This window comes from Onychostruthus taczanowskii, unplaced genomic scaffold (assembly GCF_017590055.1).
Source record: "Onychostruthus taczanowskii isolate IOZ18803 unplaced genomic scaffold, ASM1759005v1 scaffold21, whole genome shotgun sequence".
In the NCBI taxonomy this organism is placed as follows: Eukaryota; Metazoa; Chordata; class Aves; order Passeriformes; family Passeridae; genus Onychostruthus; species Onychostruthus taczanowskii.
Genome location: NW_024499351.1, coordinates 3,526,700 through 3,542,858, shown reverse-complemented (window position 1 = coordinate 3,542,858; position 16,159 = coordinate 3,526,700). Strand labels below are relative to the sequence as shown.

The following is a 16,159-nucleotide window of genomic DNA, read 5'->3' as shown; positions in this document are numbered from 1 at the left end:
TTCTTGAACCCCTGCCATGCCTTTAGCAGGGATGCCACCCACTAGATCAGGACTAGATCAGTTTGGTTACTACTACTATTCAGAGAATTGAAAATTCACTTCTCCTGAAGCCATATATTTCTACCTGGTAAATGGCACGATGCCTGAGAAGAGCCACCAACAGCTTGCCTGTGCAGGCAGTCCCACTGCGGGGTCTGACTGTGGGACAGGTGAGCAACAAGTCCTAAGCATCACTACAAGTAAATGCAGTTGGGCTGCTGTCAGTTTATTCCAGTAGTGTTTGCTCATCTTTCCAGTCCTGGCTAGGAAGGAAAGGCAATTGAAATTAGAGTATTAAGAGATGAGTTGTAGGTTTTAACAGTAAGACCCACTTATGGATATGCCTCCTGTGAAAGTGATATCCTGAGGCCATTCTCAAAGTTACAGTAATTGCATGCATAAAACCCATCCCAGAGTTTCAGTTCCTCTGTGAATTCCCCTTGCCTCACACCAACAATCTGTTACATGCATTTTCTGCCATTCTGCTACAAATCCCATCCATGGGGTAAAATGCTTGGCAGCATGGAACAGTCCTGCTGAGCAGGGCAAAGTTTTTTTCTCTGTGCTGAACACTGCAGAGGTTAAATTCATCTTAATATTTTAGTGAATTTCTCAGGTGAAATTGAAGTGTTTCCTCTCCCTTTCAAATGGCAAGAAAGGAGATTGTTTAAGAACGGGTCTATACATGACAAGCATCCTATTCTTGCCACCTGCTTTCTGTGTTGGACAGCCACCTGTTTTTTTGGGACTGAGGCTGTCCAAAGCAGGTAGAGGGTTGCAAAGCGGTGAGGTGGTGTAGGTTGGCATGGTGGTGGCAAGATTGGGATGTAGCCTCTGAAGGCAGTCCAAAGACCAGGTTTGGGCCCTGTAAACTAATGGCAGTCAGAGCAAAAGGTGGGATATGGAAAAAAATCAAAGAGAAAAAAGACACAATTGGTCTTTTTCTGCTGATTTTTATTTTTAAAATAAATTGCTAACATGATTTTGATCTTAAAAGTACATATTTTTGCAACAGTATTCTCCTCCCTTAAAATGCAACTGATACCAGGCCTTTGTGGAAGTTCTTAGATGGATTTCAGTGAGCTTTTTCATAGTCATTATCTTTATTATGAAAATCTGTGGCCTGAGATGTTACATATCCCAGTGTCAGCAATCCTGCTGTGCAATTCAGTGGATTATAATGCAACTCACTAACATGCTTGAAATAATGAGGTTGCTCTGTTCAGTGGGGTGCAATGAAAAATAGAAGCTACTGCTGGGAACTCAGATTTGATTTAAAATCCTGACTGAAAAGGTTCCCTATTAAAATGCCACTGCAGGTTACTAAGTTTGTATATTCATTAACATCCATTTCATGCTGGGCAATGAGAAGACCAGAAGAAATTTTTTAGTCTTTTACTCAGTGCATCTAAACAGTGTGTTAAATTCCAGCCTTGAAGACTTCTGGTGCTCTTGGAAGTAAATGTTGGATTACTTGAACTAAACATAGAGAGAAATGGTGGCTGGGTTGGAATCAGATGGAGATCTGAGATTTGAGTTCCATGGCACTGATCTTTCCCTGAGAGTTGAAGTTCTCACATCTGACTCTCTTTCAGGCAGCTCCTACCTCTTTCTGATTATGGAATTAGAAGGAGCTGAGTTGATCCCTTCCCACTACCTGCCTGTCTGGAAGTTAGGTAGAGGGTGTGGATTTCTTTCATTTAATTAATGGCAAGCCTTTATAGTGGCTCTTCAGCATCAGTCAGTCCTCTCCATCTCAGCATAATTGCTTGGCCATTTTTCTGTAGATTATTGGTATGGCCTCATAGCTTTATTTTCTCCTTAAAAGTAGAATCTGGTTTGTTAGAAAAACAGCTCTGAGCCAATAATACATTTGGAAAAAGAAATGTATTGAGAGAACAAGGTGCTGGTAGAGCTTTTCAGCCATTGTCTGAACTTAACTAGATCTTACAAACCCAGCCTGTGAGATGACCTATATCCCTTTTAAAAGAATACTTTTCCTCATGGCACTTAGACCATGACATAAATGCTAATGAATCCATGTCTTAGCTTGTGCATCAGGAGCCTTCAGGGTGTGAAGCAAACCAGGTGATAAATGGAAGTGCTTTGTGTACACAAGGTTGCGGAAACTGGCTTTGGCTGCCATTTACCTGGGTTTAATAATCTGCATAGGTCTGTATATCACAGCTGAAGCTTCATATATGTTTTGTTTGTACCATATTTCTCCTTTATAGATGCTCAGCTTTACAATTAGATGTGCAGTTGTTTTGCCAGTTGATAGGGGTGATTTAAAAGACATGGACACCAATAAAGAATGGTCTTATTTTACTACTAATACTAAGGCAACACAGAGGCAAAATAATACATTAAATAAAACAATAAGCTTACTATGCACTTGGCTTCAGCAACAAACAAAACAAGCAAGATAATGCACCTAATCAGTACTGTATGAGAGACAGAGAATAGTGATTGAAAAAGATACATCACCAATTGCCTAAATACTTTGCCATCTTCCAGAACCCACAGTTGCTGGGTCTGTTGCAGTGGTGATTTGGAGAACTTTCCAGGGAACTGGGATGTCCTAGAAGTGCGTTCACTCCTAAGTGAGGTCTCCAAAGTCACTGCAAATGTGGTTTTTATAACATACTTCGCAACCAACAGGGACCAGGGCTTGGCCAGAGCCCAGGCCATGGAAGGGATAGGGGTTTCTTGCAAATAAACATCTGGTGATGTCAGTTGGGAAGTTTTCTGAAAATGATACATTTATTAACATATCTTGCAAATGGTTACACAAGGTCATGTGAAAGTTCCTAAAGCAGATGGGTTCGCATTAAAGCAGCTTGGTCAGTCTGTGTGCAAAGTTCTTTTGTTAAATGGCTAACATAGACAGTATCTGTTACATGATTTTCAGGATTCAACTAAGTCAACTTTGGCTTGTGCCTGTTGTTCAGGCCTGAGCACTTCCGAAGTTTAAGGTTGCTGCTATCTGCTATTTGCTGTTTGACTCCAGAGGGTCGATTTTCCCCTCTCACAGGGCCGGGGTGGAAAAGGCAGCATCTATGTCTGGGCCTCTGGAGATGGAGGCAGCTATGATGACTGTAACTGTGATGGTTATGCATCGAGCATGTGGACAATCTCCATCAATTCTGCCATAAACGATGGACGGACAGCTCTGTATGATGAAAGCTGCTCTTCAACCTTAGCCTCCACTTTCAGTAACGGGAGGAAGAGAAATCCAGAGGCTGGTGTGGTGAGTCCTGATACTATTGTGCTGCTGTTGCTGTCTTTGTGCATGATGTATGTCTATCTGCATGACCTATTGCAACTCTGGGTACTTTGGAGCAGCAGATGGTTCTTTGTTGAGATGAATATTTTCTCATTCGCAGTATGTGATGGTGCCAAAACTGTCAGCTGAGAAGATATGGGATTTTTACTGAGAACAGCAATGATCTTCCATCTTTTAGAGCTTCAAAGGAAAGCTGGTGCTTTCCTTTATCAGAAACCAGATTACAAAGTTCAGTTGCCATCTTTCTGGAGGACAGTGTGACAAAAGGTCTCTGTAAAAATCTAAGTTAACATCTGAGATCATGCTTACTTGTACTGGCAGACTTCTGCTGTACAAGCAGCACAGAGCAGAATGACATTTAGTAACCCACGGAGGATATATAGGGGTTCAGATTACCAGAGTCTGCTGTTCCTGCAGGGCCATACCTACAGCTGGAAAACAGGCAGGTTCTGTCCAGTTGTATTTGGGATTCTCTTCCACTGTAGTGATCACTGCTCTTCAGCACCTTCAGACTAACCAGAACTCAGTTCAGTTTACTGAGTGGAAAATGCAGGCATACTGACTCAAGGTTAGTTTTTGCAAAAAGCTGTTGTACAGTTTCCATGACCCTGTCTCAAATCCCCAAGACACACTGTGCAATCCTAAATGCCCACATGCAGTAGCAGACAGAGCACTGGTTTCTGTCTTCAGTAAGCTCTGTGATGATACCAGCCAAAATGATCTGTGGCATAAAATGCATTTCTGAAGTTTTCTTCTGGTCTCTGCTAGTGACTAATCTGCACAGAAGACAGCAGCCTGGTGCTGTTTCTGGTCTCAGAGTTGGACAAATGTTAAAAAGCTCAATAATGTTAACAATTCTAGTTTCAAATCTTTTTGATAATTAGAAAGGAATTTAAGGCCTTTGGTTAAGCTGTGTTTGTAAGAAATAGATGGGTTCTAAGTGATAATGACCACTGGTTGACTACCTGATGACTTGCTCTTTCATTTATGCTCTAAATGTGTCTCACCATGGTTTTAAATTGATTGCACTCTTCCAAAAAAGAGAACAGATCGTGGGTATGAACACAATTAAAGAGCAAGGGCACAAACTCCACTTTCTGTATTTTTCTGAGTCTGTAGCTGCAACGAAAATGGGATAGCTGGTTTCATTAATTGCATCTAATATCATTGCAGGCTACAACAGATTTGTATGGCAACTGCACCCTGCGTCATTCAGGCACGTCTGCAGCTGCCCCTGAAGCGGCCGGAGTGTTCGCCCTGGCGCTGGAGGCTAAGTATGCTGTGGAGAAATTCCTCATGAGCTCTGGGGAGGAGAGGGCCTATGGTTTGTTTAATGGTGTTCATCATTTCAGTTGGCTGGCTGTGGCACGAGGCTGCAATAACCAGCTCTAAAGCTGACTCGTACAGTAGTGACGTGCATGGTGACTTGCAGATGGAGCAACTTGCCAAAGTTGCATGGCAGATGTATTTTGCTGTCTGGCTCTCTCTGTGTCCTCCCCATCTTCTGCATCTAGGGATTAGACTTCTCTAGCACTGTTTGGAGGAAGAGATTATTTACTTTTTCCACATGTCCTCTGTGAAATGCCCAGCCTACAGAAACATAAGAATGACCCTGTAATACCAGACAGGAGTTCATCTTGTGCCAGGGCACTGTCTGCAATGACAGATGCTTAGGTAGAGGACAAGAAATGGGGATTAAGAGTGATCTTTCAACAAGAGTTTTGTTGATCCATGATTTGTAGAGACAGCAGTGGGTCTCTTCTGTTTAACAGACACAGGCAGATTGATCTTCCTTGAAGCTGTCTAACTCTTTTTCACATTGTCTGTATTTGGCACCTAGGTCATCCAGTAACAATCAGTTCCTCAATATTTTTTTGCAATGGTGGTGTGGAATGTTTTCTTTATTTTCTTAACCCATTGCCAGTAGCTTGCTTCTGTGCTGTGTAATTGCTCTGTTACTTGAAGGAGTAAATATCCATTGTCTGTTTACCATTTCCATGGTATTCCTGACACTGGAACCTTTTTTATCTCTTGAAATCATTATCTTTTTCTCTATTGATTAGGAAAAGTTTTCCTATCAATAACTTACACCACCTTTTTACTTTATGTTATTTTTTTTTCATGAACTGAGGCAACATTTGCCTAGATAGAGAGCTTCAGTTGCTGTAACCATGGCATGAAGTGAGTACTATGTGCATAGTTTCCTTCAACAGTGCAGAATAACGAAGATTTGTCAGAGGAGGCCAAGTTTACATTAGCAGAGCAATAGCTGTCATGCTCAGAACATGACTTCATCCAAGTCTCATTTTTCAGGTTATATACATGTAAAACACATGCCAAATGTTTAGCTTTGTATGATCATTCCTTCTACTATCAAATTCATTCAGTGACAGCCACTATATAAAATATTAATATGGCCATTAAAATGTAAATGTTTAATGAATTTTCTGAACACTGAATGTTTAAACTGGACTGGAACCTAAATATTTCAGAAATAATTATCATTCTTCTTCATTTGAGCTACTCATAAATCCCATTATAATGAATAGGAATTAGACTTAATACCCCTGGCTTGCACTAGAATTTCTAGGCTTTGCTGAGAAGGCAGCAGGGGAGAGAAGGAGCTGTCAGTGTCTCCCATATCCTTCTGGCTGTATTGAATTTTATTGTGCAGAACTATCCTGGACAAGCCTTGCCAGGAATCACTGACAATCTCCCATGAACCCTGTTCTTGCCTGCATTATGTCTGTCAGCTCATACACAATATAGGACTGACATTTCTCTCGAACCAGACCAATCCATGAAATAGAAAGTAGAGCTTTAAGATATGTAGCAAGCTCTTAAAAGATCTCAATAGGAATGATGCAAGTGATATCTTCTTTTCAGCTGTCTTGTGTCACCTTGGGGGAATGACAGTAATTGGCTATTCTGGTATACATTCAGCACGCACACATGCTTATTACTTGGGGCACAGAAAGCTGAAAAGCACATCCTTTTAGGCTGATGGTTTGAATCAGACATATTGTGATGTTGAAAGAGTTCATCATAAAACTACTGGAATAGCTTTAGTTATGTAGAATTAGAATGTCAGTTCTAAAGCTTTTTAGAATAACAAGTGCCCTTCCTGTTTTCATAATCACTGTATATCTAGGAAGACAAGCAATGATGAAAAATAACCATTGCAACTAGGGAAATGTTACTTGACTGCATCCATCCATGCTAATATAACATGGATGAAAAACCTCTGCCATACCTTATACTGCAAAGCTGCAGCCACCCACGGCCCATATATCCATAGTCACAGAATCCCGACATTACTAACACCTGGATCGTGAGAGCTCAGCAGCTTCATCAGATTAGGGCTTCTGAGGGTGGATCCTGGAAGCTCCATGGGAAAAGCAGGAGGAGCAGGCAAGAAATAGGGGGCAAAATCTAAGAGGAAAACCAGGTGAAGTTTTTTTATAAACCTTGAATTTTTTGCATTTTTCTCAGGATCTGGTATAATATCTTACTCATTTTATTAGTTTAAAAATTGCATGTTGGATCTGTAATGTCTAGTTAAAAGAAGTTTTTAATCAGAAGTGGTTTTGCAATTTTGGAGAACATAGTTGGAAAAGTGCTATATACTTCAAACCTGTTCTTATTCCCACTGAGATCAATAGAAGCTTTGCTGCTGATATGTGTGTAGTTACAATTCCAGTGTTACTCATAGAAGCAAACTTCACCCAAAGCCTTACTCAAGCACAGTTTTTCTTTAATATCTGCTTGGAAATTGTGTAATGTTTGTTTCACATGTTGCTCTTCCACAGCTTGCATCTGACATGGAGAGACATGCAGCACCTGACAGTGCTCACCTCCAAGAGGAACCAGCTTCATGATGAGGTTCACAGGTGGCGTAGGAACGGCGTTGGGCTGGAGTTCAACCACTTGTTTGGCTATGGTGTCCTAGATGCAGGAGCCATGGTTAAGATGGCAAAAGACTGGAAGACTGTTCCTGAGAGATTCCATTGTGTTGGAGGGTCAATACAGGAACCTGAGTAAGTCTGAATAGTCTGGTGGATGTGTTTGGCTTCTTCAGGCATCTAGGGAGACTGCAAGCATACAATTATGTTGACAAAGACAGTTAAAGAAACTTAATGAGGATTTTTGTTTCCTAAGAAACCATAACATTACCAGTAATAAGTTGATAAAACATTTTTTATCAACAATGCTTGATGACACTATATGATCTTCCAGTTCCTGGCTTGCTGGGGCAAGACATTCTATGGCCCATCCTATGTGTTAGTGCCAGTAGGGTTAATAGCAACATCCATTTCTTCTGGGCACTCACAGGCATGTTTGTGCTAAAGTTTCTGTGAATAAAGAGCCTATTCCCAAATGAGAATGTGGGAGACTGGCACTGTAAATTATGTAAGCTGTTGCCACATGAAATATCTATCAGCCAGGTCATATCTCATTGTGAGATTCTTCAGCAGACAGTTTTATCTCCAGAAGACTGAAACAATCATCTACAGCTACCAGCACTAGGCACGACAGTATTTAATTTTGCTTGCCTTAAGCTTTTCAATTCTCTAATTTCAGGGTAGGTAGTCAGGTTATTTTCTGATTTACCTTTATGTGCTAAAGTGAATGAGTCAACAAATGAATGAATGAATACTAATTGACTACAATAGCTTTAGTTTAATTTAAGTAATTGAAATACTAACTTAATAATGGCCTGAATTATATCTATACAATTTGAAATTTGACTTTTCAGTGCCATTTTTGAAGGGAACATTATTCTGCTGGGAAAAGAAAACAAACCAGGATTCTGTCCTAGCACATAGCTCAGCCAGGGAAAGAGTGAGTTTTCCCCCAACCTTGCAAATTGAATTTGCATGATTCAAGGTTCTACAGCTGAGCTCTGAGTTTTAATTTATCTGTCTTATGCATACTCACAGGTAAAAAACAAATGAGAATACCAAAGCTAGTTTTAGGATATCTCTAGTTTATTAATAATTAAATGCACAATAATCTCATTTATCTTAGGGCAGCTCCATTTACTGAAACGGGGATCATCCTAGAGGAGGAGAGAACATTTATTTCTGGAGGCTGTAAGGAATGCCTGACACATCTATACATTAACAGCACTGCTGTAATATTTGTGTTCCCCAATGAAAATGTCACTGACAGGAGCTGATAAGCATTATGAAGTGTAACATGTAAATTTTTTGGATTGCAAAAAAAATAGCTAGCTAAGTCCCAGCATCTCCAGAGATTCTTTGGAAATGAAAACTCTGCATTTCTGTTGTGGATAAGCGGGTTATCCTTTCAGTTTGGTTTGCTGAAGCAACATTATATATATATATATATATATGTGTGTGTGTGTATATATATATATATATATATATTCTCTATCTTTTTATTTAAGTATAGGTATTTGTATACATAACATATGTATTTTGTATAGATTTATGAAGATGAGTAGTTGATATGGAAGTGTGTTTCAGAGCAGCATTGTCAGTTAAGCAAAAGGCCAGGAAATAATTAACAGACATAATATACCATGTGCTGAAAGCAATCAGTGTTTAAAACAGAAACATTTGTTAGCAACAGGAACTTTTCCTGACAAGGGTTCTGGCTCATTTGGGGAAATGCAATATTTTGAGACAATTCAGTCCATTAACTGAGGAACAGGATTACACAAGAGCTTCCTCTGCTCATCTCCCACTAGGTACTACACATGCAAAAGTGGATATACTATATATAATCTCCCACTGGCTACTATGCCATGGACATACTATATGTGTGTGTATATATATATATATATATACATACACAAGTTGGGTAGTGGCACATGGTAAGGCTGAGGAAAATCCACTTTCTCTTCTTCACCTTTGTGTCAGGCTTTTTCCACTAACCCTGGTTCTTTTTGTCTCTTTAGGAAAATTTCACCTAGACTACAGTAATTACCCTAGTGAAGCAGAGACTATTCGATCCTAGTTAACAGGAAAGGGAAATAGAAGAAGCCTTTGCTCGTGTTTGTAGAGAGCTGAGAGAACTTTTGCACTGCAGTACTTGAGAAGGTGGAAAGAAAAGCTTTTTGCAGCTGTCAAGCCTTCTGCAGAGCAGATGTAGTGGGAACACATTGCTCTTGTTTCTTTGGGCTTTAGTCTGGACAGGAAGAAAGGACTTACACTGTGATGTCCCTCCTCATTAACTGAAGGAGATAAAACACTTGTCACATCTCTGAGAATGAAGCAGTGTTTGACAAAGCTTTGTCCACTGCATGAAAATGTTTTGAGACAACACGAATTCAGATTGAGTTGAGATGGAGGCTTCCCATGCAGAGAAACTGCAAGCACGTGGCAACTGTGAAATTACAATCCTTCACCTCTGTCTGCATGTAGTGCATTTTTCTTGTGCTTTGGCATGTAAAATAAGTATCTCAAGGGTATTATATTAGATGCTCAAATGTTTTAGCTATACAATATTTATGTTATGCCAACTTCTCCTCCATAATATTCAGAACAACACAGGTTTTTCACTTTAAGATAAGTGTTTAAATGCCTTGAGGATCTAGATCTAAATGATGTTTTGCTCTGCAAGTACTTCCAAGAAGGTAATGCTCTATGGAAGTGGGGCAGAGACTGGCCTGAGCCACTTAGTGAGGTACCAAGTGTAATATCTGGAGCTCATCTCAAGAAGAAAAGAATTCCTGGAAGCTAGGCTTGACTGAAATACTTTCACTGGTCTCCAAAGAATATGGTATTTCATTAGCAGAGGGAAAAAGCTGGTACTGATTTCTTTTGAAAAGAAGGTATTCATTACCACAGTGTAGTCAATGCCCTTCAAAAGATTCTCAATTTGCACAACTAAGGTCAGGGAGAAGCCATTGGAAGACAAGATAATAACAAGGTGACTGGAGTCTTTTGTGACTTGGTCCCTTTTGTAATGATTGCTGTAATTCTTGTCTTTCAGTTCTTTCTTGTAGACAGAGGAAAATGTCACACTGCTCGAAGAACACTGATGGTGAAGATGTAGAGCATTTTTACACTTTCCATGTATTTTGCCAGCCAGTTTCTGAGGCAGTGGGTAATTGAAGTTGTATCCTGACCCCAACAGGTTTAGAAGGCACTTTACAGCCTCAGCTCCTGGGCCAGACAGCACATTGGTAACTCAGTAAACATGGGCAGCTTCTTTCCTTGATGCATGTACTCATGTACGGGAGCTGATCAAGGATGGAAATCTTCGTGGAAAACTATTTGTCAAATGAGCCGACTCCAGCATCCCACGTTTGTGCTGGTTTCCAAAGCAGAACAAGGACATAGGCTTTAATGTGACTGCACTGAAATTCTGTGCAATTGGTTCCTCCAACACCTGAGAGGCATTTTCTGCTGTCATTTAAGGAAACTGACATGACTGACTACTCATGGTTCTTTTGCTGAGTATGCATGTTATTATGCAATTACCCAATATAGGAGTGATAAGTAAAGACAACCATTAATGTTAGTCCTTAAAGAGCAGTATGTGCTTCTAAATTTGTATTACTTCTCTCTTTGTGTAGGTGTACATTTCATAATTATTTTCAAATTAAGGTTTTGGTATCATTTTCTAAAAGGGGAACATTTGCTTTCCGGCTAAGTTTGCAACTATTATTTCCTTACTTCTTCATGTATTAATAAGGAAAATCATACAGTGTTTTTCTGTGAGGCACTAAAACCTAGTAGTTTTAGCATAAGCCATATTGTACTGTTTTAATTTGCTTAATTGTCTTTTGACCCACAGAAAGATACCACCAAGTGGCAAACTGTTCCTCACACTGACAACCGATGCGTGTGAGGGGAAGGAGAACTTTGTCCGGTACCTGGAACACGTGCAGGCAGTTATAACTGTGAATTCCACTCGGAGAGGAGACCTCAACATCAACATGACCTCACCGATGGGAACAAAGTCCATTCTGCTGAGCCGGCGCCCCAGGGATGACGACTCCAAGGTGGGTTTTGACAAATGGCCTTTCATGACGACTCACACTTGGGGAGAAGACCCCCGAGGCACCTGGGCCCTGGAGATTGGGTTTGTTGGCAGCCAGCCCCAGCGGGGTGTGCTGAAGGAGTGGACACTGATGCTGCATGGGACTCAGAGTGCACCGTATATAGACCAAATCGTAAAAGATTATCAGTCCAAGCTGGCCATGTCCAAGAAGGAAGAGCTGGAAGAAGAGTTAGATGAAGCAGTGGAGAGAAGCCTGAAGAGTATACTGAGCAAGAAGTAGTGCTGTGTTGCATGACGGTGTCTTTCCTTCCCCAGACCCCTCTACTCACCGTTCTACTATCCAAACCTCTGTGTTAGACGTATTACAATGATTGTCTCTGTAGACAAATTATCACCTTCTTGATTTTAAAGTCTTCTATCTCGTCAATAATTATTTTAATTGCCACTGAAGCAGTCCATTTTTTATCTCTAAACCACAAAATATATTCCCACCAAATACTGTGTACAGTTTGTGACTGTAAATGATGATTTTTCTTTTGTGTCATACAAATAGGTAATAACCTGCAAAGAAGTTAATGGCTTTTCCCTTCATATTTCTGTGGTAAATGTTTGTATTAAAAAAAGAATGAATTTTAACACTGGAAGTTGGTGATAATTGAGCACATTTTGAAAAATGACTGAGAGAGAGGGAATCACAAAGAGGTTGTCTGGAGAGGTCTTTGAACATGCTCCTTCTGCATCACTGACTTCAGTGGGACTTCCTCCATTGGGTTCAACCAAAGTACCACTAGACCCCACAAAAATAAATAATCCAGAGATAAGGAAAATTCACCAGTCTGATTGGCAGAAATCCAATTGTTTTGAGAGTTTTATTTCATACTACAGTTACACTACATACACACCTCAGCTACAGGATGGATCAACAGATATGCAATAAGGAAGGCAAAGCGATGCCAAAGCTGGGTGTCAGGGAGAAGTGATTTGCAAACCGGGTCGGGGCCTCTTAGAAGCACAAGTCCCAGTTTTGCTGGAGTTTTTTTTAGTTTGGTTGTTTTGGGGATTCTTTTCCTGTGTTGCTGTTCTTTGGGTTTGTTTTTTTTATTATTATTATTATTTGTAATTTTGGCAATTTAAATCAATTTACCATCTTACAGCAGAACAAGCACATAGGGATTAGCTGTAGGATTTCTGGCAGCTTGTGTGCATCTGCTGGTCTCTCTACTGAGATGTTCTCCAGCACTATAAAATGAGGCTGTGTCAGCATTACCAACCACAGACACCCATTTTCTGGGGTTTGCAACCCAGCTGCCAGTATACTGCTGTGGGGAAAATTTGAAGCACACAGTTTCAGTCCCAAAGCATTTTTTAATTTAAATTTCTTTTTTTAAAGCTATATATTTGCTGGTATTATGTTATACAGATATATTTAAGGAGAAAAATATGCTGAAGTTATTAAAGTGTAATGCAATGTTGGCCTTCTTGAGAAATAAAATGTAGTATATTTGGGAAGATTTGTTGGCAGTCATTGTTTTTTCTGTTTAAAGTCAGTCCCACCTTGACTTTTTGGACATGAGTTAAAGTCCATTTCTCTCATCCTCAAGAGTATGCTCTGGCTATTGCTGCAAACGATAATATTCTCCCTGTTGAGAATTACTGACGGAAGCAACCACTACATGTTCTCAGGTGTGAGATCCCAAATTTAACCTTTGAGAAATAAAGGGTCTTCATTCTGCAAATATTTAGGCACTTGCACTAAAGCCCATCAGTGGACCTACTCAAATGGTAATTTTAAGCAGGTATTTCAGATCTTTGCAGGATCCAAGATCTACATTTTAGCAGTGACTAGTTTCTGACTTTTATTATGTATTTTTAATATGCAGAGTATGAATGTAAGATGTTTTAATAAGAGTTGTCCTGGTTGATCCGGTGCATAGTAGTAGAAACACATTTAGTAAGTAAATATTTATCTAACAAATTAAAAACATAACCCAAAGGTTCTATGGTGGACATGTTTCACTTAAGAATGTATGAGAATAATGTTAATTCAAGAGAGTATCCATCTTTTATTTTTCCATAAGAGGCCTGTTCTTTCCTTTTCCAAATGAAAAACAAACAGCTCAACCTACTCAAAGTCTATGTGAATTACACTCTAAAGCCAAGCCAAGCAGCCTCACACTACTCACACGTTTCTCACTGTGTGCAGCAGTCCCATCAGAAAAATTTACCATATATATATTTATGCACACACCTGTGCTATCACTGTCTGTGTGTGTTTTATATATATATCTAACATACAATGTATATATTCAGAGTACATTATGTATATTTTCATATAAATATGTCTAGAATTACATATGGTATGTAAGGTATAATACACATACATCGTAACTTTTTGTGTGTATGTGATCAAAGAAAGAGGTTACTGAAAGCTTTTACTGGACTTCTAAAATTTGGAAAAGTTTTGGAATAAGAAAAGTCCATGTGGAACTCTTAAATGAACATGTACATGACTTTCCATTGCATTCATGTAATTTTGCAGTTGTCTGTTAAATTATTAAATATCTTATAAAGCAGCAAAATAACTAGATGGCTGTCCATATTTTCATAATGCTGATAATTTAGTAATTGAAAAATCACAATAGTGACTGATATACAGAAATGGTGAATTTTTATATAATTATATATATAAAACTACATTTATATACAATATAGAGATCTACTTCAAATTCTTGGGGATTTTTGCTTCAAGGGATCACTGAAAAATATGTCCAGTTAGACTTTTTATGGTATTGCTGATGCAAAAGAAAGTTAATTTTTTTAGTATTTATAATAAAAGGGAAAATTAAGCTCATGATGCAAAATAGGTGAGCCTTGTGATGATGTTTTATAATATCAGTAAAATAAAGAGCTGTTATAAACTGGCAGGTTCTATCATCATTGCTTATCTGAAGGTATACGGGAGGTAAAATGCTGCTCTCAGTGTGATGACTTCCTACTTCTCTGCTTTTTACACTGGTAAAGAAATTTATATCCTGCATTTACTTAAGGATATGGAGAAGATAAAGAGGTGATAGCAGCAGATTATGAATAAAGTATTTTATGTTAACTGTGAAACTCTGTCACATACAAGATTCACGCCACAGGCTGGGAGGAGGTTTTTTTAATTTACGTGGCATTATTTTCATGGTTCAAACCCATTTGCTCCAAGGTCACTCTGCAAGAGCAGCAGCAGGGCAGGTGCTGAGATGCATTGGGAGGAGGAGGAGGAGGATCAGGAATAGAGACTGTGGCAGTTTTTCACTTCAGCTCATAAGCAGCTCTGGTCCTAAGGAAATGCTGCAGCAGATTTTTTTTTCCTCTGCTGTTTGGAGCACTTTGATTCACATTAAACCCCCTGTTTCCCTTTTCATCTCTACTTCCCCCCATAACGTCTGGGTACTTTTTAGCTCCTGTGTTCCCACAGCAGAAAGTATATTTCATTTTATAATACTCTATCATGTCTGGAGCAGTAAGATCTGGAAGGGAACCTCCTGATCTAGTTCTGGTTGCCTCAGAAGTGAGAATGTGCCTATAGAAACCTGGTTCTCATTCCAGTCTCTTGTTGAATAGATGCTTGCAACTATTTCACCATTAAACTTTAGCATTTAAACACTTCATTGAGGATCTGCATTTAATGTAGATGTTAGCCCCTAAAATTACGAGATTTACTATACACTTCAGCATGGTCACTATTAACTAGATACTACTAGTGGTTTTCTATATAACTTTCATGCAAATGTACAGAAAGTTTACAGATCATAGCAGAATTTAGCCTTCACCTCTTCTTAGTCCTCAACTTCTGCTGTTTGCTGCCCAGGCAATGCTTTATGTGATTTCCTTTAGCACTAAGTAAGTGCCATCAAACCAGATTTAGGAGCAGTTCTTACATCACACTGAAATCCTGAGCAAGGGTTACAGGCATCATAAACCAGGTCTGGGTCAGCAGCCAGTGATGACACCACAGCACAAAAAGGATTAAGTGGTGGAGGTATTCACACACTGGACACCTCGCCCAGGCTGTCCTGACATTGCCTCCTTGCTATTGAATGAGGCTTTTTGTATTCTGAACATTGGGTCCACTGTGTTGCAGTGAAATCAGATGGAGTGGGAGAAGGGGAAGAATGCCCAGTTCCATCTATGTCCTGCCTGCCTGAACCTATTTATACTCTGCTTTGTGACAGAATTATTAAAGAGCCTGCCTATTGCTGCAATGAGGGTAGGTTTGGGTTGGTTTTTTTTGTTTTGTTTTGTTTTTTTGGTTTTTTTTTTTTTTTTTTTTTTTTTTTTTTGTTTACCTTGCAGAAGTCTAATTCCTTCAGCACCAATTATTCTGGGCAGTTGCTACCAGGTCACCAGAGCCCAGCCTGCACAGGCATTGATAAACTTCCTTCTCTGGAGTTATTTACACTGTTAATATATTAAACTGAAAAGCAACACACTCTAGTAAGCCGTGTCTGGAGTAAACTCCCACAGCACTCCAATAAACCAGCATCAACAAAAAGTCCTGACTAAAATTGTGACTGTGAGAGTCACCTGTCCCTGTTTCAAAGAATGAGGTGCCACTTTACCAGACCTAGCAGCAATCACAGTAGATCAGATGCTACCCCTGTGCTGGACCTCATGAATGAAATAACTCAACATATTATTGAAGGAAAGCCTTGGGTGCTGTGAGGAGTTCCTGAATCTCAGACTTGTCAGCTCAAATGGCTTTTAACCTTGCTTTGCTGCAGCTGACAGGAGTTAACAGGCAAAAAGAAAAGGCACAATAATGCTGAAAGCTGAAATGAAAACAGAGAACTGGCATCGGATTGAACAAGAAAT

The 16,159-nt window shown here is 39.5% G+C and overlaps 1 protein-coding gene across 1 annotated transcript in view; it reads left to right on the top strand.

The window, feature by feature from the left end:
- Positions 1 to 14,221, top strand: part of PCSK2 (proprotein convertase subtilisin/kexin type 2) — a 98,801-nt gene extending 84,580 nt beyond the window's left edge. Inside the window, exons 9-12 of the mRNA XM_041404409.1 lie at positions 3,074 to 3,289; positions 4,499 to 4,599; positions 7,135 to 7,362; positions 11,093 to 14,221. Coding sequence (XP_041260343.1) covers positions 3,074 to 3,289; positions 4,499 to 4,599; positions 7,135 to 7,362; positions 11,093 to 11,579 — 1,032 coding nt within the window. The 3' untranslated portion in view covers positions 11,580 to 14,221. The remainder of the gene's footprint in view (positions 1 to 3,073; positions 3,290 to 4,498; positions 4,600 to 7,134; positions 7,363 to 11,092) is intronic.
- Positions 14,222 to 16,159: the final 1,938 nt, after the last annotated feature.